Source organism: Geospiza fortis, unplaced genomic scaffold (genome assembly GCF_000277835.1).
Source record: "Geospiza fortis unplaced genomic scaffold, GeoFor_1.0 scaffold138, whole genome shotgun sequence".
In the NCBI taxonomy this organism is placed as follows: Eukaryota; Metazoa; Chordata; class Aves; order Passeriformes; family Thraupidae; genus Geospiza; species Geospiza fortis.
Window position 1 is genome coordinate 6,125,603 of NW_005054307.1, and position 26,761 is coordinate 6,152,363.

The 26,761-nt window shown below is 39.4% G+C and overlaps 1 protein-coding gene across 1 annotated transcript in view; it reads right to left on the minus strand.

Annotated features, from left to right (window-relative positions):
• Nucleotides 1-26,591, minus strand: part of COL1A2 (collagen type I alpha 2 chain) — a 38,337-nt gene extending 11,746 nt beyond the window's left edge. Inside the window, exons 1-34 of the mRNA XM_005418574.2 lie at nt 26,353-26,591; nt 24,168-24,178; nt 23,529-23,546; nt 22,808-22,843; nt 21,094-21,177; nt 19,769-19,825; nt 17,680-17,724; nt 17,530-17,583; nt 17,182-17,235; nt 16,753-16,806; nt 16,167-16,220; nt 15,836-15,889; nt 14,075-14,119; nt 13,818-13,871; nt 13,668-13,712; nt 11,617-11,670; nt 10,394-10,492; nt 10,267-10,311; nt 10,061-10,159; nt 9,428-9,481; nt 9,222-9,329; nt 8,362-8,415; nt 8,160-8,258; nt 7,245-7,298; nt 6,765-6,863; nt 5,952-6,005; nt 5,255-5,308; nt 5,082-5,135; nt 4,929-4,982; nt 4,091-4,135; nt 2,292-2,390; nt 1,532-1,639; nt 1,021-1,074; nt 401-454 (exon numbers count right to left, since the gene is read on the minus strand). Coding sequence (XP_005418631.1) covers nt 401-454; nt 1,021-1,074; nt 1,532-1,639; nt 2,292-2,390; nt 4,091-4,135; nt 4,929-4,982; nt 5,082-5,135; nt 5,255-5,308; nt 5,952-6,005; nt 6,765-6,863; nt 7,245-7,298; nt 8,160-8,258; nt 8,362-8,415; nt 9,222-9,329; nt 9,428-9,481; nt 10,061-10,159; nt 10,267-10,311; nt 10,394-10,492; nt 11,617-11,670; nt 13,668-13,712; nt 13,818-13,871; nt 14,075-14,119; nt 15,836-15,889; nt 16,167-16,220; nt 16,753-16,806; nt 17,182-17,235; nt 17,530-17,583; nt 17,680-17,724; nt 19,769-19,825; nt 21,094-21,177; nt 22,808-22,843; nt 23,529-23,546; nt 24,168-24,178; nt 26,353-26,422 — 2,076 coding nt within the window. The 5' untranslated portion in view covers nt 26,423-26,591. The remainder of the gene's footprint in view (nt 1-400; nt 455-1,020; nt 1,075-1,531; nt 1,640-2,291; nt 2,391-4,090; nt 4,136-4,928; nt 4,983-5,081; nt 5,136-5,254; nt 5,309-5,951; nt 6,006-6,764; nt 6,864-7,244; nt 7,299-8,159; nt 8,259-8,361; nt 8,416-9,221; nt 9,330-9,427; nt 9,482-10,060; nt 10,160-10,266; nt 10,312-10,393; nt 10,493-11,616; nt 11,671-13,667; nt 13,713-13,817; nt 13,872-14,074; nt 14,120-15,835; nt 15,890-16,166; nt 16,221-16,752; nt 16,807-17,181; nt 17,236-17,529; nt 17,584-17,679; nt 17,725-19,768; nt 19,826-21,093; nt 21,178-22,807; nt 22,844-23,528; nt 23,547-24,167; nt 24,179-26,352) is intronic.
• Nucleotides 26,592-26,761: the final 170 nt, after the last annotated feature.

The window sequence follows — 26,761 nt, forward strand, 5'->3', positions numbered from 1 at the left end:
AATATCTAATGATTCTCAGACAGCATAAAGTATCATTCTGAGCTAATGTGTAGTTATTTATCAGTGTATCAAAATCTCCTCTCACAGTGCAAGTAGGATTGTGGAGTTTAACCTCAGCTGGGAAAAATTCAGCCCAAGGCTGAATCAGAATCCTCTCCAGATATAACTCACTGCCATATAGATGTGCATCCCCTTCCCTGCCCTTTTAGAAAATGGTTTGCGGTCCTATGGCAAGCTTCACTGAATAGTGCCAAAAGCCCTTGCTTCCTGAATCTGAAAAACTTAAAGAATTGGTGCAAACTAGAAAGATGGAATTGTTTTTTATGGAACTCATCTTTAATATTAATGTGAGAGTAAACTGTACCAACAGGGCATTTTTTCATTCAAAGAGTAGACTTACCCGATCACCAGCACCACCAGCAGGGCCAGGAGCACCAATAGCACCAGGCAGACCCTATGGGCCAAGAGACAGGACATTGTTTCAAACAAATGTAAGTAGGACCAACTACTTTAAATAAGCTTTCTCTTTTCCTCTGGAGAAAGGTGGGTAACTAACTTTCTTTCAGATGTTCTCAATATAAAGGATACATGATTTTATAAAACAAAACCTATTTTGTTATTTTCCTTCCCAAAGTATGAATCCTAATTCACCTGAAATCTCAAATTAAGAATAGTTTTGTGTAACTTTGCAGGCTGCCTTTAAAATTAGCTGCCTGGGCTGAGCCCATGAAATAAAAGTTCACTATAACACTGAACAGCTATGCAATGTCTGTGAAATACTCTGCTCATGTAATTTCTCTGCTTGGATGCATGAGAAGTGATCACTTTTCTCTCTCTCTCCTCCTGAATTCAATCATCCTTGGACAAGGGGCAACAAAATTACATTGATTTGTATCAAAAATGAGCAGATATAAACAGTAATGCAACACAGTGGGAAATGCGAGTTCTGAACATTCTTTTCAGTTATTTAATTTTTGAGGTGTAGCAAGGTGAAGTCGAGTAGAACCAGAAGATACTTACACGAGCACCATCTCTTCCTGTTGCACCAGTATCACCTCTCAGACCTGGGGCACCCTGGAACACACAGTGGGAAAAATTGTATTGGTAGTGAACACAACAGTTTGTATGAAAAAAGTGTTGAGCAGTTTGCTGAGTACCTGTGCATTACTCAGACATCACAGAGAAACCTTATGCTAGGTTTTCTGGAGAAACAAGCGTTGATCATTTTGTTCTTATTGCTGAAACCAGATCAGCACTCTATTCTCTCTCTTTTTTTTTCTTAATACAGCCTAGTGTTTTTCATTAATCTGCATGTCAATACATAGTGTTTTTAAAAAAGTTTTAGGATAGCACCTTGGAAAAGACAGTCAGTCCTTCAGACCAACAAAACCTCTACTTGCTGACCATTGAGTCAGTTACAGTTACACAGTAAATAAAAGTCACATTGGGGTAACCTGCAGGTTTTTCCAAGTAATGAAATTTAGGCATCTCAAACCTGTGCGTGCAATAACAAGCCAGTTGTCCATCTTACCTTTTCACCCTTGCCTCCTGGAACACCAGCAACACCTCTCTCTCCTGGGATTCCACCAGGGCCAGCAGGACCAGGAGCACCAGCAGCACCAACATTGCCAGGCTCACCCTAGCAGCAACAGCATATCATGTAAGTCAGGGTCAAGTCACTCACACAATTAGGAACAAAATCATCATTACTATTCTGCTCACCATTCTACTTGGTTGCAAACAGTGTGAATAGTAACATTTTTGTCTTGAGCTATTGTACATGTTTTACTTTTCCAGCTAGCGAAGATGCTAGATGTGAACGCTCGCTCTGATTCCTTGGGCTCCTGAGGTTTTAGGTACATTTTCCAAACTTAACTTCTGTAGAAAGACTAGCCATGGGAATCTGGAAAACTAAGACCCAGATTCACTTAGCATCAACCCAACATCATCATTTGCTAGATGATCACTTATTATTGCCCTAATATTTGGGGGAAAATATTGCTAACTAGAGACAAGAGCTTCCTGGGTACAAGTAGGTGTGGGTATAAATAGAAGTCAGCATGAATTTTGGTCAGAATCTCAGATCCTATCTCCAAACAGAATAACAGCATCCCCAGCTGACAACATGTACTCAAACTGACTTTCCCTCCCATCATCTATATTACTAAACATAAACCCATTTAATATTAATGTGGACTAGCCGAGATGGAACTTCACCACTTGGAGAGAGGTTTTGGACTGCATTGATCAGGAATTCAACAGTAAGGCAATGGCAGCTGGAAAAGTCATACCTTGTTACCATCAGGGCCTGGTGGGCCAGAGGGACCACGGCTTCCAATGGGACCAGCAGGACCAACAGCACCGCTCTCACCAGGAGGACCACGCTCACCCTAAGGAGACAGTCTGATCTGAGGGCTTCCTTGTATTGTTCTCTAGCTGAAAGCACTGGCTGGGAGCAGTGACAGCGTGGCACATTTTTATCTGAACAAACCTTTAGTTAGAATTGTGCAGCTATTAGGTAAATTGGTCGTAAGAACTGGCTCTAGCTTTTGACACAAAAGTATCAAAATGAAGTAATGAATTCTTGCATCATGACAACAGCTGAAAACTAAAGTATTAATACTTCTGGAACATGGATTTTGGCTACTGTGCTTGCTCCGTTAACAGTGTCTGGCATTCTACTGTCAAATGGAGATTCTGTTTTAGGACAAATAATGGAATCTAGTGAAATTTAAAGGATAGTTATTTGCAAGCAATTATTTATACAGTGGCAAGTGCCTGGTGATGGGAGAACAATAAAGGTAACACCTAAAGCCTACTAATGTGACATGTACATTATCACAGGTATAAGGTTAAATTCTGCATCATAGATCTGGAGATGTCAGAGTACCCAGAAACTCAACTTAAATGCACAACAGATGTATAAAAGATAGAAACACTGGTTTTACTAAAGATATCTCAAATTATCTCAGTGTGATCAAGCTGGACATCAGCGAATAATCTGATAAGGTATTATGGAGATTTTAGTTATGCTGGAGAATTTGGAATTTTTGTAGGAACTATAGGGTGTTCAAAGAACTGACTTAAGGGGAGATAGCACACCAGTAAAAAGCACCAATGAGCAACAGATTAATTTATATTGTAGAGATGTTCCTAAATTAATTTTTTTCATACATTTTGTTAATTACAAAGAGGCAGAAAAAGAAGAAATATGCAGATATCACAAAGGAAGGATTTGTCAACAGGAAGAAGGATTGGCAGACTACACAGGAAGAAGTGAACAACCTGCTAGATAGGTGTCACAGCAAAGAGATAAAAATCAAGAGTGCAAGTACCAGGGCATTTATTTAGGCATCAAAACTGCAAATTTTGCTTCAATGGTGAAAATGACTGAAAGGGAAAGGTAATAGCCAACAATATGACACATGCATGTAAAAGGAAAATATGATCTGGCAAAAGCAGTGGGTTACTTTTAGGAAGTGTTAGTTTTGTGTATAAAGCAGCAGTAAGGCCTAATTTGGAATACTGGATGAAATACACTGAGGGCTCAATATGTGATGCTTAGGGCAAGCTAGAGCAGAGGAAAATAACTGCTACTGCTATGACAAAAGGAACTTGGCTTGGATGAAATGGAAAAATTAGAGTTAAGAGCGCAGGTGGTTTTTGATACAGACTCAGGGCACTGAAGCATAGAGAGCAAAAGTGCTGTTTAAACTGATTGGAGTAACTTTTAAGAGTGAATGGAGATATTTGTCACTGGATACATTTAATCTGCAAGTCAGAACAAAAGAAGAAGCAACAGAAGTAGGTTAAATGTCAATCTCTGTAGAGGCAGATTTGGAAAACAAATACTTAACTGAGTCCTTTATAAACTACTCATTGCTCTACATAAATGGGATCCTCCCGCCATGAAGGAAGGCATCCAAAGCTCTTGGAGGATGTCAATTGAAAGTTCAGAATTAAAGGGACGTGGGAGGCAATACCTTCTAATGACTATTCTGGTTTCTGTATTCAGAAATGTACATAGTTACTATTATTACTGATCACATTAATAAGACAGTCTGTACCAGATTTCAAATGAGTTACTCACTCTTGGGCCAGCAGGACCAGGGACACCAAATTCACCATGAAGACCCTAGAAGAAAGTAGATATAGAGGTAAAGTTTATTTTACTTGCTTAAATTGTACTGTGTTTCTTAGCAACAAATGGAAGTTCTCAAATTGCAATAGCATATTGGAAAGTTTCAGACAAATTTTCAGACAATCTATTACATACACGGAAATAAGCCCTCTTCCTCCAGCTGCACAGTACCTCAAGGTAGACATTAGATAATATTTTTTCATCTGAAGAGTTACTTATTAAATTACAAGCTCTTTTTTCAGGTATACACAATATAAACTCTTTTACAGGGACAGAGATGTAACTATAAATGTTAAAGGTGATTATGACACAAAGGATGCACAATTTGCCTTCCATCCCACACTAACTGTGCAGCAGCTAGAGCATGAATTACAACTGAACCACCTCAGCTGGATGTCATCGTACATTCCCTGAAATCAGCTGACGTGCAATAACATCAATGGAGTAGTGCAGGTTAGACTGAACCTTGAATATTTTGAAAGAAATGTGAAGTAAAATATTTTTCATGTACTGTCTCTTCTTGGGGAAGAAGCATAGTTTATTGCTACTTAAGGCCCAGAAAGCAAAGGACTATCTTTGCTCTGTTTCATACCAAAACTTGAAAGAGGAAGTATGATGCAAGTTCCAAGGCAAAAGGGACTTTTGCAAATTAAAGTTTGATGTTACCCTGATTGCTTTGTTTCGGCAAACAGATTCAACAGGCTCTTGCTCCAGCACGTGTGCCATTGCAAACCCAGCCCTTATGCAACGCCTGACCCATGCATGGAATGCTGTGTCTGTCACTCACCCTCTCGCCTGGTTTACCAGCCTCTCCAGCAGGACCCGAGGGACCTGGCAGACCCTGAGTGTAAAGAAAGAAGAATACAAATATAGTTAAGGCAGAAGCTCTTCATGCTTTGGGAACCATGGATAAGATTGAACAGAGCACACAGTTACTCACCTGGAAGCCAGGAGGGCCAGCAGGACCTGTTTCACCCTTTCCACCTTGGTTACCCTGGGTGGAATGAAAAACAAGTGATTAACTTGAAAAACAGGGAAATGGATTTTAAAATGGGAAGTCCCATTAATGAAAAGTAAATCACAAACTGGATTTGTGTGGAGGCTGTTACTTACGGTGACTCCAGGAGGACCTTGAGCACCGTTGTTTCCCTCTGGACCAGGAGCACCCTGTATATGTTCAAGTAGAAAGCTATTACCAAAGTTTTAATTTGATATGAGTAATATCTCTAAATTATTATGAGCAATATCTCTAAATTATTATTAGCCCAAATGTCTCTCACTGCATATTTTGAACTTGACCATTTACTTGCAAGAACTTTGCAGCCAGAGATACTAAAGATGCTTAAAATTTTAAATTCTCATAATTTTAGTTATTGCAGCACATTCATAATTAAGAAAACTTCTTTGGGAATTATACAATATAGAAATCTTGCTGATAGCATTTTTCCCAAACAAGATTGTTTTTGGTTCCCTTAAATGGAAGAATGACTAAGTTTCAACTATGAGTTAAAAGGTAGAAATTTACAGGATTAATTAGAAACCATACACTGTGCTACAAGATTTAAGGATAGGGAGTGCGATGTTTCCTTTTCATAGGATAATGCCACTAATACCCAAGAAGGGGAGTTTTCATTTATCCGTTCAGTCATAGCCTCCTCTGACATGAGGCTAAAAATAATGCATTCCCAAGGGCTTTTCTAATTTCATCATCTAGTCATACTTGCACAAGCCAATGCTATCTTATTACAGAGGTTTGGAAAATCTACTTTTTTTCTCTCGGGAAGGTGATAAAGAAAATATAACCACGTACCCTTGGGCCAGCAAGACCAACATTGCCCTTTTCACCAGGTTTGCCAGGTTCACCCTGAAGTTGAAAGAAAAAGATTTAGAAGTTAATCAACACTTCATATTAGATTCAGTTTAAACTACTACGCAGAGACTTCTCGTTGCCAGAAGATTTACTGTAATATTTCTTTAACCCCAATTAAAACACACACAAGCTCCATCTGTCTTTTTGGATCACTTAGATTAGCTCAAAAATATGTCTTTTCAAAACTCAATGCCTTTATGTTTTGAGATTGTAATTCACGGCAGTCCATGTAGCATCCTATGCAATACACTATATGTTTGCCTGTGTGTGTATGTACAGCAACCCCCAAGTCCAGGACATGATTGCAATCTGTGACCTCTGTGGGACATTTAAAGAACTCCACTGAAGTCACTGGTAGGTGTTCTTCTAAACTGAGTGAGCTTTGGATAGTGCTCCATAAATAACAGTACTCTGGAACTGGTTTAATGGCCAAACTTGACAGAACTTTTACAGATGTGAATATACAGAAATGATAAAATGGACACACTGAAATCATAAAATAAACATATATTATTCTAATCACTTCAATTTCATAATATCTCTAAGCTAATTAAACTGTTTTTTAATTTCTTGAATCATATTTTGGATAACTGGAAAATAATTTGAAACTCTTGAATAACTCTTGAATGTAAGCAGATGCCATCTGATGAGGAGGATACAGGGAGATATGTTAGATTAATGATAGAGTTGAGACTCTACAGATTAGTCTGGAAATACTTTCATAGTAATAGAAAGTTTCTGTACTGTACTTACAGTGGGACCTTTTGGTCCAGGGAATCCAATGTTGCCAGGCTCACCTCTATTACCAGCTGGACCAATTGGCCCAACTCTACCATCTGCTCCAGGGAAACCCTAGGAAAAGAAATCATACTATTAAATGGCTGAGGTAATTTAATTAGAGTTCAGCTTTAGGAGAAATATATACTGACAGGAAGCAAATGTTATTTAACTTTTCCCCATTGTTGATACATTGCATGCTCATGCATCCCTCCCCTTTTCCTCCTTTTTTGTAGAACTCTGTAGTTCTTCTTGCCCTTCCAGGACACAGGCTTAATCTGAGACACACAGAAATGAATGGAAATATTCACACTGATATTCTGAGTAATAGAATAGAAAATCTTGCTGTTTTTACACAGTTGTGTTAGAGCTCAGTGCTGAGATATCTGCTTTATACTATTGTACTTCATTCTTTCCCATGCAACAGTGTAACAGAATAAAAAGCAAGGTACTTACAACAGGACCTTCCTTGCCAGCAGGGCCTGGGCTTCCAGGCTGACCTGGGAGACCCTGAGAAAGGAAAAGTTTCATGATTTTAGAAGGAAACCTACTCACTCAACACATTGCCACCATTTTTTCTACATGCATGCATGCACACACACAGAGGTGCCAAGATATCACTGTACCACTGTTTAAACAGGACTGTAGGTGCTATCACATTTTCGCCTGAAGCACACTGACTGTTAGTTGGTGGTGTGTGCTCCCATGCCAGTTGAAAATCAGTACAGGGAAGTACCTGTTTTACTCAGAGAAACTGATTTAGGCTCTGCTTTGGAGGATAGTGTGTTTCAATGTTTGCAGATGCCTAACACTCATATGTGCATCACAAACTTTCACTGCACGGGGTAGGGTAGGAAGAGAAAGAATAAGGAATATAAACGTAATGAAATGAACACAATCTGGCTGCAGCCAACACCACTAAAAGTAAATGGCTGTTTTCAGTGAAATCACTTGCAAAATAAAAAAGAAATAGTTGAAATCAGGCATTTCACACCATTTTAGTAGGGTCTGCTTTCCTTTGAGTTCATTAAAGTGAGAATACACACCTTAATTGTGATCATAATGATTACATTCTGTAAACAATCACAAGTGGAAACCCCTTACAGAATTCAATGCAATATCCAGTACAAGAAGACTGTGCTCCATCCCAAGGCCATCAAATGCTATGTTAACAAAACTAATTTCAATAAACAGTTTGATGCTTCTTGGCTGTTCCTAATGGGTTTTTTTCAGCTGAGTGGTGGAAGTGCCCTAACTGTGATTAACACATGTTGAATTTTTGCAGTTGGATTTCTGAATAACTTTGTCCATTAATTGTAAGTAATTTTCTTCCCATGTAGTTAAAACTTAATCCACAGAGTTCGAACTTACTCTTGGACCCATAAGACCAGGCTCACCAGGACGGCCAGCATCACCATTAGGACCCTTAGCACCAACAGGACCACTAGCACCACGGTTACCAGCAGGTCCCTACCAAAAGAAAGAAATAAAATTAGGCAGAGGTAGCAAAAAAGCATTGCAGATCTATATATAAAAGGTGGTTCAAAAATAGTGACCCAGACAAAAGTCTTACCATGACACCAGCTCTGCCATCAGCTCCAGGGAGCCCACGAGATCCAGGTACACCCTGCAAGTCAACACAAAACAAATCAAGGGAAAGAAATAAACCTGAGGTGTATCGTGCCTACTAGATTTCAGCCTTCCAAGCAGGTCTGCTGAATTTAAGGTAAGTGCAGCTTTAAGCACACACCTCAGTGTGAATAGGTATTGTGAAAGAAATCCCTCTCACTCCCTGTAGATTTCTTTAAATTCTAATCTGTATAATTTTCAGTGTTCACCCTAACTAATAGTGGCTCTAGCCAGCAGATAGGATCCCACAACCAGCCCCACAAAGTTCCACATAGAGAGAGTTACTGACTCTGAATTATTTATTCTGAAAAAAAAATCTGGGGGAAATGCTGCCATTTTTCTTATTATTTTCCTGTGAATTCTCTTCCTTCATGAAGCTACATGCTTCCTGAAGTTCATGGAGTGGCTTTCTCGCCCAGTGTAAAGTTTACTAGGCATCCTTGAAAACACTGAATTGAAAGCTTTTGCCCCCCATTATGTGTAAGCCCATTACTGGTTTTAAGCAGTTAAATCCCTTACAAACTTTTAAGAAAAATCAAAAGATGATTCACTAAATATTACACAGTGGATAAATCAAAGACATCTCTAAATACTTCAGGGATAAGAGAAGAAACATACATTAATGCAAAGTGAAAATGGGTTTGGTCCCAACTAATCAAAAGGTTCAGAATTGAAAATTATCACTGCTTAGCAGCATTAATATCAATTTAATTGCTCATAATTATTTAATTTGCCTGTGGGATTCTAGATTGATTTCCACTTTCCTTTTTGCTTTTAAGTCTGGCACATGAAAAGAAAACCTACTCTCAGACCAGCAGGGCCTGGGGGACCAGCAGAGCCAGGTTCACCAGGGCTGCCTCTCTTGCCTTCCTCACCACTGGGGCCAGGAGGGCCAGCAGGTCCAGCAGCACCCTATTTTGAACAAACGGGAAAAAGAAGATATCAGACACTATGTTGCAGATATTATCAGGCTTTTGATTGAAAAAGCCTTCACATTTTGCCATACTTACAGGTTCACCCTTCATACCACTTTCTCCCTTGGCACCAGCGGGGCCTGGTTCACCCTAGAGTCCAAAACAAAAAGAGGTGACAGAATTAGGCATCATTCCAAAAATCTCTCTTCTACCTGGAGAGCTTACTCATGAATTAAAAAATTCTTTTATCACCTAATGGCATGCCTCCTTTTATTGTGAAAATGGCCAATGAGCATGACTGTATTTTTGACTTAAAAGGCACAAAACCAAACATGTTAAAGGTGCTTAGAAATTACATTATTGAACAATGACACATTTAGGGCTGGTTCCTCTGCTGAGGATACCCACCAAGGGCCTAGTTGTGGGATTGCTGCCACATCTATCTCAGTGCTATCAACATGGACAGAGCTTCACAGTCATACAATATTCTGCATGGGAAGGGACCCACAAGGATCACTGAATCCAACTACTCCTTGCACTCACAGGGAGTGCAAAGTGAACCTTTTCAGTCTCAGCATCTAAAGCAAGTAACGAGACACAGAAATTAACTACAATGTTAATTATAGTGAAACAAGAAAATATGTCTGCCGTATAACAAATATTTATCCAGAGATCTTTTACAACTGTGGACACTGTGTCTGGTTTTCAAATATGTAGGAGGTCACTTACAACAAGTCCTCTAGCACCGCTAGGACCAGCAGGGCCAGGAGGACCAAGAATACCACGGGGACCAGGCAGACCAGGAGCACCAGCAACACCAGGAAGACCCTGTTCAACAGAGGGGGAAAAAGGTATTGTGAACCCATTGTCTTTTCTGCTGCATTAACAGAATTGGGTTTTTTAGAGGAAACATGCATGATTGTAGTTGTACTTACAGCTGCACCTTTAGCCCCTGGAAGACCATTAGCACCGGGGTTGCCCTGTTAAGAAAGGTAACAATACTGGTTAATTCAGAATCAAAAGTGCACACATCTCATAGATAGAGCCTGGCAAGTTACTCACTGGAGGGCCAACAGGACCACTAGAACCAGGAAGTCCAATCTCTCCTCTTGGGCCAGCAGGACCAGTAGGACCAACGTTACCAGCAGGTCCAATTTCACCCTGTTGGAGAGAAGGACAGAACCTTCCATCAGTGTACACAGTCTTATGGCAAGAGTGAAGAAATTCTCTATCAGCCTGGCATGAAGATAATCATATTTGTGTATTTCCACTTCAGACACCAGGAAACCAAGCAGCTGAGAGCTTTTTATGGATTTTAAGGGCACTCAAGTTGGGATGTCTATTTAGGCTCCATCTAAGGTAATGGCTAAGACAGGAAAACCAGATGCTTACCCAGAAGGTTGACCGAAAAATCAGAATTAGAATTCCAGTCTCATTTGCATCCATGTGCCTCCAGAATTGGCCTGAGGTGCCACAGTACATGAGACCTAATTGACCATTATCTTGCACTTTTGGATGCCATTTGCATAGATGTAAAATGCAAAATTATGCCTGATTAAAGTGCATACAATAGTGTTCACAATGGAGTAAATGACAAAAAAAGGTTCTTGCTTTTATTTTCAGAAGGTTGTGTTCTGTAAGTTTACTACAAGAACCTGAATATAATGACATGGATTTTGTGATGAATGGTCAGCAAAATTTGTAAATGAAATATCTACAATAGCCTCAAATGCTCTGTCCTTCCTTAGTCACTCAAAATATTGAGGCTCTTACCCAGATAAAAAATGCTAAGATTTGAACAACAAAGTGAATAATTTAAATTATAGCCTGCAAGAGCAAAATGGTACTGCCCTAAACCTGAAAAATTTTAATGCGATTTCTGTACTGTAATTTTGGACTCAGAAGTAGCCCAATACTCAAATGCAGCTTCTTTGTCCTCCACTATTTCTGTAAAGTGATTTAACTGCTGCCTCACTTATTTATTATGATTCGTGTCACCCTTGGAAAGTGCATATAAGTGCACCAATTAGGAAGCAGTAAAAGGGTTCTGTCTTCCTGAACCTGCCCAGCTTCAATCTTCAGCTGTGAAGTAAGTGCTGACTTTAAATTAGCATTCATATCTGATGTTCTCCAAACACAGATCAGGATGAGGATGAATCCCTAGAGTAACTAATAAGAAAGCACTCTTAGTTCATAAAGGATGGAGTTTTTCTGCTGCCTAGAAACTCTGGTTTGCACATTTCATCTTCACCATCAAATGTACCAGTAGAAGCAGATGTTCATACCTTAGCACCAGGAGCACCTGGGAAGCCTGGAGGACCAGCAGCACCAATAGGGCCCTGGGAAGTGAAAGGGAAGCAGTTGTGTAAAGGTATTCAGTGACAATAGAAACATCTTGCTTGTTGAAGTAACCAGATTGAAAAAAATGCACATTTACTTATTCCACACATTACCCCCTCAGCACACTAGCTGCCTTTTGCAGTTCCAAACTGACAGATTTGGTTCACTACAAACAGTTAAGAGCCAGGTGAATGCTTAAACAATATTTGCAGTGCAAATTAAGCAAGAATTGGTAAAACCTTGCCTTGAGGCCAAACACCTGAGAAAGAACAAACAGGATGAGCAGAGGCAGGCATCTGCGAGGCAAGATGACTGATTCTACCATGTTTACCTATTTCTGTGAGATTTATAATTACATTGGGACAAAGTTCCAATGTACCAGACATTACAAGAGAAGATACACTGATGGATGCATAGCCTTAATTTTTAAATTCATACAAATAAAAAGGGATGGTTTCTCTTCAATTATTAATTTTAAAATCCAACTCATATTGGAAATTGATATCTATCTTTCGCGAGCTAATACCTTTCAATTAGAAATATTTATAATACTGCCTCACAAAGCCAAGGTAATAAAACATGTCAGCTGCTATGACAAAGAGGAATTGGCCTCAGACATTCTATAACCTACTCTTTTATAAAGGAGGTACCTGGAATTGTCACTAGTTTTGCATAAGCAAAAAAAAAAAAAAAGACCAAATTCCCTTTAGGTTATGTTTGAAAGCATAAACTTCCAGAATTTTCATTGCAATGACTTATTTACCTTTTAAATTTCAAGCGGACAGAAGGATAAAATATTATTTCTGTTTTAGTTTTAAAAAATGAGTGTTAGTAACTGCTGTGCAGAATATTTAAGGTATATAACCTAAGTATGTGACAAATAACTTCAGCCTGGGACATAATGCAACACTGTGTCCATTGTGAATAACAACCTATGCAATCAACAGCTTCAGAACACTTTTCCTATAGCAACTCAGCTGCCTTAATTCAAAATGTCTTCAGCTAAAAAGTTTTGGTTCTACTACATCAGATCTTAGCTGTAAGATTTTTTATTTGCCTGCAATTTAACTGCCCAATAACATAATTTTTAAATACTCCACATGGGAGAACATTAAGATGTTCACAGCCATGCTCACATTCTACTCTGTTAAAGCACAAAAGGTGTTTGAAGTGAAAAGGGGTTTTAAAATCTACTTTGGCAAAATGGAACCAAGTACAGCTTCATCATAGACTCAGTTTTTGAAGGTAGGAATTAAAAACCTATTAACTGTTATTACTATTATTCTAGTGTATTTCAGATTTGTTTTACACTTTCAAACGATATCCTTGTACTCATATTTATGTTGCTGAGATAAATGAGGTTTAATGAAATCAGAGGTAAATTATGGAAACACTAACTCCTTTTAAACAGACAAATCTGCATTGGATTATTAAAATAGTTACAGTCAGATTAGGAGAGTTGGATCTTCCTGGCCTTTCACAATAGCTCACAACTCAGGCACTTCTAGTGAATGAAAAAGGTTAGTGCCTGCAGGTGCAAAGCTATGTCCTGTTGTGCATATATAATTTACAGATGTATATAATTATAGCCATCTGTAGCACATGCATGGTATGCATCAGTTAACAAGTAGAAAGTCTCTTTAGCTTTTGGATGGGAATTATTCTGTTAGACTGTTGGAAATGAGAATTCTGTGCACTGAGTTTTTCCCAGTGAGATGTGCTGGAAAACCTTCTCATGAAATCACCAGTGCAAACAAGAGAATACTTGGTTCCTTTTATATGGATGTGTTTAATATAAATCCTGAGGCTCTCATGATACTGTCTGCAAAGGGTTTATCACTAATTCTCTTTGTGATGTTCTGATAAGCAACGGAGAACTATGTTAAAAACACCAACACAATAAACTTCTTAAAAGCCCAAGAAATCCTCTAGAAACAGGAAAAGAAGCACAAAGCCTAATGGAACCAGGCTGTCAAAAAGCAAGACTTAAACTTACAGCAGGTCCAGTGGGGCCAGCGCTGCCATCACTTCCACGAGCACCCTGTGAGGAAGAACATGATAAACAGTTTAAAAAGAGACTTGAATGTCAGAGGAAGCCACAGTAAGTGGCTGGCTCATAATGACAGACAGATGGGAAGCCACTTACAGCTGGTCCAGGGGCACCTACTCTTCCTCTCTCACCAGGGAGACCACGAGCACCCTTGAAAGAAAAATCAAATTAACTCATTTATATCTTTTCACTGAACATAGATATATAGAGATCTTTCCCTCTGCTAAGTCATATTACTATTACATTAGAGTATCTGGGTATCTGGAGTGTTAATAATGACAAATATTGAAGAAAATGCTGGCTGAACTAAATCTATCAGATTATACTTTCCTACAGCAGCAGTGAATACTTACAGGTTGTCCTGGGGTACCATTTTCACCAGGGGCACCAGGTTCTCCCTATGAAGAAGAAAGTTTGGAGGCTTGAGTTACTTACAGGATACTTTGGACAGATAGTCTAACACTATCAGAAATTTTCATCTACTGGATCCCACTGTCTGTCTTCTGTAGCATTTTATAACACAGCACTGTCCATGTTTCTGCTTCACACTATACAATAATAGCACATCAAGCCCTGAGGGTGCAGAGACTGCAACTGTCCCTGCATATACTGGAACACAGCCAGATGGAATCCTTTCAGAAGGGAAGCCAAACAAAGTTGTGCCACTTGCTCAGCTTTCTTCACCCCCTTTCTTTATGCTGACATTTACTCTGTAGTGCACATTTAAGAGATTGGATCTGGATAGTCAACTACAAATCCAGATCAATCAGCAGCAGTTTTTTAGCTAGAGTAGAAGCAGAATGAGGCTTTCTTTTGACTTAGTGTAAGTTGACAAAATCCTCTCAAATGGCTTAAAATAAGGATCTTCCTCAGGTATTTCTAACTGAAGACAAATAATACTGAGTATTTGAGTAACAGCCATTAATACCTGGCTTCTCTCCCTTCATTACTGTATTCTCAACAGCCTTCTCAACAGGTCCAGGCTGGTCTACAGTGACAAGATTTGTCATTCAGGTACATTCAGTATACAAGTGCTTATATTCTGAACATACCTTAATGCACCTAGTCTTAAATGCTGCAAAGAAAGAAAGATTTTTGCCTTCATTGCTGCTTTCAGCATGGTTATATAACGACCAACCTTGATTAAATATGCTGGTGTTTTCTAGCACTCTTACTAGTAACTGCTCTATCCTTTACTTATGTGCTTTATCTGCTTTAAATCTCCAATGACTGGACAGACTTTGCCAGCTAAACTTTTTCTGAAGGTTAAGAGCTTGCAGTGATATTGAAGATTGTTTTGTTACAACTAAAAACCCTTTAACCAAGTAGCACTAAGCTCTTAGAAACAAGCAAGATGGAGAATTAGTATTTGAGGCTTTTCACTGTTATATGAGAAGTCTGTGAATACAAATCCCCTGCGAATCAGTCAGGATTTCCTATAACACAATGATGCAACAGCGAATTTTTCAGGAACACTAATATTAGGCACTGAGATGGAATGGGAGAAGAAAAAACTAAAAGACAAAGAGTTTACTATAGATGTTTCTACACTGTATTTCAGAATATATTATTAAGGCTTTTTAAGGCTAGTGTTCAAATGTGCTCTAATATGAAGATGATAAAAAGAAAAAAGACCAAGGATCAAATAGCCTTAATTCAGAAAAGCACTGGATATATCCAAATTTTTAGCAGGAAGGCTTACACTGATCACGTGTCTCACACAGTAGAATTTTGTAGAAAAATGAGATGTTTTCATTTTAGCATGCTTTAAAAAACCTACCCAAATATAGACTACAATCCAGAGAAGAGCAGAGATAGTAAAATCAGTCTGAAGTGCTGCTGAATAGCCAATCATTAAGAGCCCAATTCTGCTGCCTTTATTCACTGAAAACACTCACTTGCTTACAACTTTATTGAGGGCTCAAGACTAAGGCCCCAGGAATGTTTTCTCATGACAAGGTGCATGTATTTGTTCTACATGGATCCACTGACTTCTAGATTACTGTAGGTGGGCAATGTTTAATGGCAACATGGAAGACTGATTGGATCTCTTCACACCTCTTTTGCTAGAAAGAGCTACAAATGCATCCTACATTTTTAGATGTTTTCTTTACCTTGGTGCCAGGAGTACCAGGTTGTCCCTTTTGACCATCCAGACCATTGTGTCCCTGTATTGAGTAGAAAATTAAATATTGATACATATTTTCTCCCAAATGGCTTTATGCAAATTCTTAGTCTTATAACACAAAACCTTCCTCCCACACAAAATTATTTCCTAATATGATCTTCTGATTTTTCAGAAATAATTAGTCTTTTATATCAGGTGATACTAAAAACTTTGAAGAGGTTCATGCACTCTTCACTTTCAGAGGATTTCCAGGGGTTTTCAGTATGCTGCAGTGACATTAGTTTTAAATATTCAGGGAAAAGTATACATGTACTCACCCTAATTCCCTTAAAGCCAGGCAGACCAGGAGTTCCAGGGAATCCACGAGCACCCTAAAAACACACAGTGCATGAATTATTATCTCTTATATTACACACTGCAGTTAAAAGGAAAGATGACGACCAAGTCTTTCAATAAACCTAATAAGTAGATTTGGGTCATTATCATTCAGGTAAGGAATAGAATCCAGATCCTAACCTCTCAGGACCAGACTTGTTTCAAGACTAACAGTAATCAACCTGATTCTTCTAGCTCTGAATCTCAGAAATTTCATGGATTATCATGTGACATCACACCTTTTTTAACTTTCTATGCCAAGGTGCCTGGTTACCTATTCCTGTGTAATTCCTCACACTTCTGTTACTGTTATGCCACTTCTGTTACTCATTACTAGCTTTAGTGGGAATGGAGTAGGGGAACAAAATGAAAACATAACTATATGACATCCCTGTAGGTAAGGCCTGAAATTGTATTAACCCATAGAAGGAATATTACTAGACTGTTAATGTGGTGAAATTCAGAAAGGTTGTTAGGTTTCATGGATTAGTGAACTGGTTTTATTGTATCCAGTGGATCATTACACACCTGAGGGCCAGCAACACCCCTCTCACCAGGTCTTCCAGGTTTGCCAGGGTGACCCTAAAAAATGCAATACAGATTGCATAAGAAGGAAAGCTCTTATAAAACAGCAACACAAACCACTAAGAAAAAAGAAAGTACATTGGCAAGGCTTCTCTTTTTCCATAAATACAATGAGATTATTAACTTTTAAGTTTTCTTCTCCCTGTATTCAGGAAGTTAAAGAATGTATTTGGAGTGGTTTGGAAGTTATCCAATTTTCTATGCATTTCCAGCATACTGCATCTCTTGTACCATGAAATAATTATTTCAGGGGTTTATTTATGTAACAATGTAAAAAATATGGCCAATAGAATGGTTAGCTTAACAATTATCTGCTTGTTAGGGTTGAATCACCACCACAAAAGAGATGAGTAACATTTAATAACCACTTACGTCTTCACCAGCCTTTCCTGGAGGACCAGGGGGACCACGAGGACCCTGGGGACCCTGTCAAAAATAGATTGAGAATTACTTGAAGCATCAGTCTTCATATACATCTTCCCATTTTTTTTCTGACTTGTGTTGGGCCATAGTTGGAGCCTAATTGACTTTGCACTTTATGATTCCAAGTGGAGAGAGCCTGAATCTGAGTTCAGCTCTGTTTCTGTAACAGGATCAAGCAGGAGTATCCAAACATTCAGAGAAGTGCATATGGGTAGGAGGAATGGGCCTAAGCATTACAAGCCTACTTTGGGGTGCTGTTCCTAATGCTAGCAGTGTCTGTGTGTGATCTGTACTTACTGTTTGACCAGGTTCACCAGGCTCACCAGGAAGACCTTGGAAACCAGGAGGACCCTAGAAAATGAGGGAGATATTATTGGTTTCCAAACAAGATAATTTGTAATTTTACAGGTATGTCAATGTCAGTAGGAGAGAGAAGACTGTACTCACAGGGGGTCCAGATGCTCCTGGTGGGCCTCTGGGTCCCATTAAACCCTAGGGAAGGAAAAACACAAGATCTTTTTAAAAACATCAGTTATATAAACTCATCTAGAACACCAATTCTCAGCATTCCTAAAACATTGTTAGCATCACGGTTTCCATTGTGCAATGTTCAGATGAAATTAGAGGAAGTTAAGAGGTCTGCATGAATTTGCACAGGCAGTCTAAGTGCAAACATCTAATGGCAACAAACCAGCACAGAAGCCAGTGGGATGATTAGAAATGTACCATTATGGCTGTGAACTTCATGATTCATCTTCTTAACCTATTCTGGCTTGTTAGAAAGTGAACTGGTTCATTCTTTTTTGAATTCTCTCTACCCTTCCTGTGCAGAAATTTATTTTAGAGATGCTGTGTTATGACCCTCATCTCTAAACTTTTAGTTTAGAGATGAGGGTCATAACACATCATGAAAGGCTCTTATACATATTGTGTATACATCTATTTCCAATAATTATCTACTTCTATTTAAATATTTCATCATTTTCTGGTGTTGGTTAAATTCTTTTCATATCACTTGCAAAAGAAGTCACTTATATACTCTCCTTGACATTATTTACAATTTGCATACATTTTGAAAACACAGAGAGAGAAAAATCCTAAAAAGGAAATTTCCATAGATTGGTGCACTCTCTTAACAGTTATCTTAAGGTTTACTAAGCAAGCAAACAATTTGCAAATTGAAATTTTAACTTGGACTTTTATAGTCCAAACAAATTATTTAGGAGACATTTCAACAGAAATAATTATGTTTTAAATTGGTTTTAAATATTTCTTGGAAAGTCTTTTAGATTTTAGTCTTTTCTCATTACAATATTAAAATCATATGCCGACTTTTCAGTAGTTTATGTAGCTTTTCCATAAGACTGAAAACCTTTTATTAAGAGGAATAAATGCACATTAATTACAGGCATTTACTCATGGAAGTTAAAGCAATGTTGTGGATACGAAAATATGCAGTAATTCTAGGAAAAAGAATGGTTCCTAGACAGTCTGAATCATATGTGCTGCATAAACCCTGTGAATTTCTTCTCAAATTAGATTCTGTAACTACTTTTCCCTTCCTGAATTTTACATATTATTTATGAAATAAATATATGAAACTTAAAACTTCCACATCTATGTTTTCTGATTAACTGTCAGACACTGAGGGCAGAACTTCATTAAATGTACTCCTATTTTCTATATTTCTTAGCTAAATGGATGCCAAAGTATTTTCCAAAATCCATTTAATATTAGAGTGTTTTTGGAAGTGGAGGCAAGCACTTAACCCAGAATAATCCTGGTCATCCTTCATCCTGCTGCTCATCCATCAGATGCACTGTCTGTGACATCAGAGTGTGTGGTGAATTTAACCCATATTCTGCTACCTATGTATACTGAAAATATTTGCTAACATAAGGAAGGGTTAAAAATTCACATGGAGTGGCAATAGACCCCTTAAATTCCATTTGTACATAGTATACAGTGAATTATAAAGAATCCTCCTCAGAACAGCCTTACAGTACCAAGTACTAACATTCAGATGTTGAGAACCAAATGTGGTGGCCAACTTCCTAAAACACCTGTGCAATCCAAGGGTAACAAAAGAGTTTACAGCCATAGAGGAAAAATCATCACCAACTGGAGCCAAGATGCTGAGTTACTTTTTAGGCCTGTGCCTGCTTTAGAGACCAGCTTTACAGTTAAAACACAATCTTCTGTCTCAGTATGGGTAAAGTAGTACTATCTCCAAGTAGATGTGTTATCTAACATCAGATTTTGGGATTCATTGACTCACAAAGGTGTGGTCAACAGAGCTAAAGCAGAAGACACAGAAGTTCTATATTTAAGCTAAATATACAGATCTAAGACCATATTTAAAGCCCTCAGACTATTTAAAACACTTGTCATCATCCTATATTAAAGGATCAGTTTTCAGTCTGAGTCAATATATGATCAAACCACAAATTTTAATCAATGCAGCTGAATTAGAGTTAAAGGAGAGTCCCAAGCACATTATTCATGTGAGTTATCAAGTGCTATGTCATATACCTACCATAGGTCCTGGGCCAAAATCTGCTGCTTTAGATGGATCATATTGGGCAGCGAAGTTCTGTAGATAACAAAAAGGTTGAAATCAAAATACTAAAAACTGCACTTTAAAAACTATTTATAATCAACATTCTATAATAAATATCATCTGATTTGTTATACTTGCTCTGAGGTTTGTTAAAGCAGCATACATACAACTCAGTAAATATTGCCTTATTATAAATACATTTCTATTAACTTGTTTCCAAAAAGACTTAATTTACTGGGGAGGCCCTTTCAAACCTTAATATCTCTGCAGAAGTGATAGAGAGACATTAAATAGTGTGAACTGAAAATCAGGAATATAAATTCAGTGCTCATTTAAAATTGAAAACTTTCTTGAAACTCTCAAATTATTCTGCCTAATTTCCAACGAGGGAAGTTAGGCAAAGCAGTGAAAAAATATATAAGTAAATAATAAGTAAAATTAATGTACCAGCCCTGAGTAGCTATTGCATGAGGTGGGCCCTTCAGTTTCAGAAATATCTGAGGAGCATGTAGCCTCAGAAATGCTGCAATGGATTTTTGGTATTTTATTAAAATAGAAAAAGAATGTCCACAACACAATCAAACGCCCTTTTCTTGCTTGTTTCATTAGCATATTAAAATAAAAGAATAATGAAAGCAGTTTGATATTTGCAACTAGCAAAATAAAGTATTGAGGTAAAAAAGAGTATTTTTCCATGCAAAAGGACTTACTAAACTTGATCAGTACAACACTGTCTATGTCTTCATGCTCCCTATGTAGCTAATGTCAAGCAAAGAGTTAAACTCAGCATTCTGCAGGCAGTACATGATGGACACCGGTACACAAAGTGTGTATGCACAGCCCATTTACAGGTCTGCTGTATGAATACAGATAAAAAAAAATTCCAAAGGAAAATACAATTCTATAGCACTTTTAATTGATTTTTAGTTTAAGGAGTCATCTTCTTTGCTGCCTCTTGAATCCAACCACAAAGGCTTCTTTTCCCCCTCAACAGCACTGGTTTCATTTAGTTGATGCCTAACCCATACACATTACTGCTGTGTAAATTTAATGCTAAATAACAAGGTTGATTTGCTCTTCTTCCTAAGTCCCTGTTGAATACAGAATCCAAATTTTCCATGGAATATATAGACCTCAAGGAGGGTTTCATTGGAACTGGGCCATCAATTTCTCATGCCTTGCAAGAGAACGTTTCTTCCACTCTTCAATTCAACAACAGTGCTTTCCAGCAGATATAAATTCCATCTTGGTTACAAAGCACAGCTTAGGAGTTCTGGTAATAGAAAGTTTGGATGCCTTACTCCGCCAAGACCTGGAGGACCAGGGGGACCTGGAGGACCTGGTAGACCATCTTCACCATCCCTGCCTGGTAGACCTGGTGGACCCTAGAGTTAAAAAGAGGATTATATGGTGAAAATTGGAAGTGGCTGAAGAAATCTCTGATGTGGTAACTTCACTAACAATCACACGCTCACAGCACACTCTACAGCAGTGCAATACATTTCAATAAATAGTTTAAATAAATGCTTAACTTAGAAAATATATATAGTCTGATTTTGTGTTACTTTGCTACGCCTTGTATCAGATACATATATGTACATATCGGAGCTTTGTATTTGAAAAGATTTACAGGGGCAATATTGGATTTACACTACCAAAGCGTAACATCCAAATTGGGAAGTTTCATCTTCGGTGACAAACTTTGGACTTAGAACCCCAAGTGATCCATGTGGACCCACACAGCCTGGCAGATGCTGTTAGTGAGAGCCTAAAGTTTGACCAGCTGAAGATTAGAAAGGTCAGCTCTACTGATATGAGTTAACATGGATCCAGAGTAAGTCCAAAGCCAGTTTTTTAATCAGTATAGACAATTTACTGGTATAATTTCAAATCCAGTTAAAATTTAGCAGTGCTCTTCTACAGATTTTTGATACCATCCCTCTGCTACCACTGTCAGAACTCCTTTTACAACAGATTGAAATGACCTGTGTTCAGTCCAGCAACATCTGTCCTTACATTCTTTTGTCCTCAGTACACAAAGCTGGTGAAGTTTTGGCATCATGGCAATTGATGTGACGTACTTAATTTGTTGAGTTTTTTGGACCCAGTTCAGTACTTAATGAAATCAATAATAAATGTATTTCTAAAGGAGCAGAATTAGGTTTGTTGCCTTCAGAACAAAGAAAGCATCTCCTTTCATTAAACAAATTTAGTTAGTGGCAGCCTAAAGCAAACATCCAGCTGACCACAGTGATACAGTGTTCCTAATAGTTTCCATTACATTTGTCAGCACACTATGATCTCAGAAATCTTTAAGAGCTCCCTCATCAGTACTATGGTATTTTCATTTTCAGATTGTAGAAAAAAAACCACATAACTACACACAACCCAGATAAGTATGTGAAGTTCAGAATACGACTTTACAAAAAGCAGCAATGATGCAGAAGCAAATCAGAAAAGCAGATATGAGCAATATGAATGAACATTACAATTAAATTATTCAACTGTCCTTATTAATGGTTACTTTTACGGTATAACATCCTCTTTTACTAGCAGAAGGTAGATAAATGCCCAGCTGCCAAGAAAAGAGCTTTTCCAAAACATCATTGGAGGCACAGATAATGAATTATCTTCAAAACTGGCTTAGTCTATTCGGGTTTTATGTAGAGAGCTTACCCATATGCCATATTATTCAAAGATTACCTGACAACTTTTCCCTCTGCATTTCTATGTGTTATTTCCACTGTGAACAGCTGGAAAAACACTTTTCAAATCATCACTTGAAGAGCTAGGCTGCCTTATGATCTCAACCATATCTGCTCAGGCACAATGACCATAATTAGGCTGGATTTCATACATATGTAACTTGGTTTCTTTTTAAAATTAAATTGCACGTGCAAGTTTCTACAGGTACAATCATTTGATCTCACAGAATGCTTAAACTTAGATTTTCCTACTGGTCTTCCAACAACTACCATTCAAAGATCACAAGTAAATGTCAATCTAATTCCTTACCCTTTCTCCCTGCGGCCCTTTGTCTCCTCTAGGGCCCTGCCGGAAGAAAATAACACTCAATGAGTTACTGTGGAAATTTTCCAGGACAATACAGGGAAACAGATACATTAAGAAAAATCACTGTACATTAAAAAGGAAAAGAGGGCCACATATTCAGGTCCAACAGCTATTTTCCACAGACAGTGTATTTTTGTCCACAATAATCTACTGGAAATAGATTAACCACTGACACTGCTGTGTGAATTAAAAGTGTCACTGCACAGACCACAGAAGTGCTTGCAAAACTGGGGTTTGTTTCTACTGAATAACTACTTCTAATTTAACAGTAGTGACTTTTAGAAATAATACTGAATCAATTTAGCTTTTTATACCTATATGGATATTGCTATACCATTCAATCCACGTAAATCTTTCCAAAGGAACTCTGTTTAAATAAGAATGACACTTTGATGCCATTTAGGTCTTGGTAGGCTGAGTTCTGCTCACATGTGAAGCACCTTTGATTCAATACTTGAATTTACCCTGGTGTTAAAATGCTGCATTGATAATTTCCTCCTTTTTTCCTACCTATTCATCTCAGCACTACTGCTGTTTTCAGAGAACACTGAAAATAAGCAGAGTAGCCAATTTTCCTTTCATTCAATATTCAACAAAACATTAATCTGCTGAAGACTACCTGATTTCATCTTTATTTCCACACAAGAAAAAGAAAAATGCTTACCTTGCGCCCTGCAGGTGCCTGGAAAAAAATAAGGAAGAGAATTAAAAAAAGAAGTTACAATTTCTGCCAGTATTTTGAACTAAAATAATGCATAAACTTAGACTCATTTTCTTACATAATTATACTTTTTCTCAGTCCAATATATTTAACTATGCCCTGTAATTTAAAATTACTTTGAAGGCTAGGAGGTTACATACAGCAAAGATGTATGTAACTAAATTAAAGTGTTGTGTTGAAGACTGACAATCTTATAGCTATTACAGCCTAAAATATTACAATTTAAAAAAAAGAGTCACACCTGAGTTCTTTCATAATCCTACTGTGCAATGAAATTCAGACTGTAAAACTGGCTTTAAGGTAGAGTCATCTCCAATGCAAACTGCCAGGTACAATGTCCAAAGAGCACTGCTCCGTTACTTTCTCCTCATGGTCTCCACACCTATGAAGGCAGTCTCTTAAAAAGCCCGTCCCACTTGTGAAATTGGGGTGGGTACCTTTCCAGACAGTGCCTTCAGGATTTAATCACCACTTTTCCATTACCATCTTGGGAATGAATGTAAGAAAATAATAATGCCACAAGAGAAGAAGCCTAGCCTGTTAATTGGAGTGTTATATATTAGATCAAAAGTTTATACTGACCTGATTCACATCTGCAAAGAGAAGGGAAAGAAAAAAAGAGATAATTAGAGCAGGGATGCAAATATTTTACACGTTTTAAATTTTAAACTTGCTTTCAATTCAAAACTAAATTTGCTGCTTTTAATTTGAAATGCAATTTTGTTGATTTCCTTAATGCAATAAACATTTTCCTAATGTAATTTCTTCCTGTTAACATGATTATCTTGTACTGGAAAAACTCAAGGGTGAAATTGCCATGTATTTCAAATTCAAAATGGACTTGCTAATTAAATCAAAACAACTAATATGACTGATACAGTAAAAAGGCAGATACCAACTATAAACCTGCTCTAAATGTTTCAACATACCTCCACTGAAAGCCCCCCACACCTATGTATTTCCACATATGTGTTCATGCAAGAGATTAATAAACCCAGGCAGACTGGAACATGTGAAGATACTAAATTGTAGGAGTAATCTGAAATTTTTAGATAAATGTTCCAATTCCCCTTTTTATGGGGAAAGGTTCTAGCCAAACACCCATTTCCACCTATTTCCACATTTTCCTGTAAAACTGTGTAACAGAGAACAGTTTGAAGCTATTAAACTCCAAACTGCAAATAACTATTTCTGTATATTATGTACTGCCAAGTGTGAGTATGCAGTCTTTCCATTAGTTGGAGAAACAAATTTTCTGAGTTTCTTAACCTCAAGGAATTAAAAATCGATTTTGACTTAAACCCATCATACTAAAAAAGTCTCACATCACACTTGAACGCCTGCAATTTAACATCACCACTAACTAACAGGTTGTTGGACATTTTTCCACAACGTGTCACTTTGGCAGTGCATGACCACACTAAATTCGGATGATTCGTGCACTCCAGAAAAAGGCAACAGTGCTGAAATGCTGAAAGCACTGGAATTTCGCGGCAGTACACACAGCCTGTGCTAACTCAACAAAAAACTAAAGCCATTACTGCCCGCAGGTGACGGCGACAACGGCGCCTGCCCAAACTCCCTGCGGGAAGCGCGGGGTGATCGGTTCGGGAACCCCCACAAGAACCCCCACAAGAACCGCTCCGTCTCCTTTGCGAAGGCGCCGCTGCCTCCCGTCACCGGGGTTGGGGGAATGTCCTCAGAATGGGGACACCATCCCGGGGGCAAAATCCCGGGGGTATCATCCCGGGGGACACCGTCATCCCCGGGGACATCATCCCGGGTGACACCATCATCCCGGGTGACACCGTCATCCCGGGTGACACCGTCATCCCCGGGGCCATCATCCCGGGGGACACCATCATCCCGGGGGGATCATCACCCCGGGGCCATCATCCCGGGGGCTCCAAGAGCCAGGAGCGGGCAGCGCACGGCTGCTCTCTCCCTCCTCCGCCCTGGAACGCGGCCAAACCCTGGGTCAAAGCCAGGCGGTCAGCGGCTCGGGGGGCCCTTCACAGGGCGCTGCCCCGCAGGAAGGCTCCGCTTCGCCCCCGCGCGAGTGGTGGGGCGCGTTTCCCTTCCCATCTCAGCGTGCGGGGTGTGTGTGTGCGTGTGAGAGGGGGCACCACATCCTCATCCAACGAGAGGCGGAGAGCTGCACTGTGCCCTCGGGGAGCCGCGCTCCCTTCTGGCCCTGGAGCGGAGCCCTGTTCCTTCCCGGCCGCCCTGCGGAGAGAGGGAGGGAGCGATGGAAGGATGGAGGGACGGATGGAGGGATGGAGGGATGGATGGATGGATGAGCCGCCGCTCCCCGCTCCCTGCCTGCTTCGGAAAGCGCGCCTCAAGTCTCACTAAAGTGCAGCCTTGGGTGCTTGCGCTCGCCGCAAGCACTCTCCTCCCAGCCCGCATCTGTACCGCAGCATCGGCGCCGGAGGTGAGGCTTTGTGTCCTCCTCTAGGTACAAACCCGTCTGGGGAGGAGGTGGTCCCTTTTATTTTCTTTTTTTTTTTTTCTTTTTTCCTATTGTTTTTTTCCCGTAGAGGGGGATCTCGTTGGCCATTTGCCATCTTTTTCTGGGAGAAAGAAAGAATCTAGAGTCTGATCTGGGACGGAGGTGGCAGTTTTGAGCTGGTCTCTATCGTTTGGGAAGCAGCAACTCCTCACAGACTGCCGTGCGTGGGGCGGGCGTCGGGACAAAGCACAGAGCGCAGAGCCGGACAGCCACCCCTGCCACCACCCCTGCCACAAACAAGCGGAAAGCACTTACGTTGGCCTGTTGCTAGGTATGAAGTTACTGCGAGCAGCAACCAAATCCGTGTATCCACAAAGCTGAGCATGTCTAGTTGCAAGACATGCAGACTCCTTGTGGTGCCGAGTCGGTTGGTTAGCTATCGCCTGTGGGACGCAGGCATACAGTCTCGAGGAGTAACTCCAACCTTAGCAGAAATCTGCTGCCAGGGACGCTAAATTAACCCAGCCCCGGTCCGCCCTACTTATACCGCAGGAGGGTCCCGGCGCCGCCCCGGCCATCACGTGCCCCGTGTCTCCAGCCCTCCACAGCAGCCTTGGCAGCAGCCGTGGCAGCGGCAGCGCCGGGGGGGCGGCGACGCTAAATTGGTTCCATGCTTTGAGGACGTGGACACTGAGGCTTTCGGAAGGAAAATCTGACTCGTCGT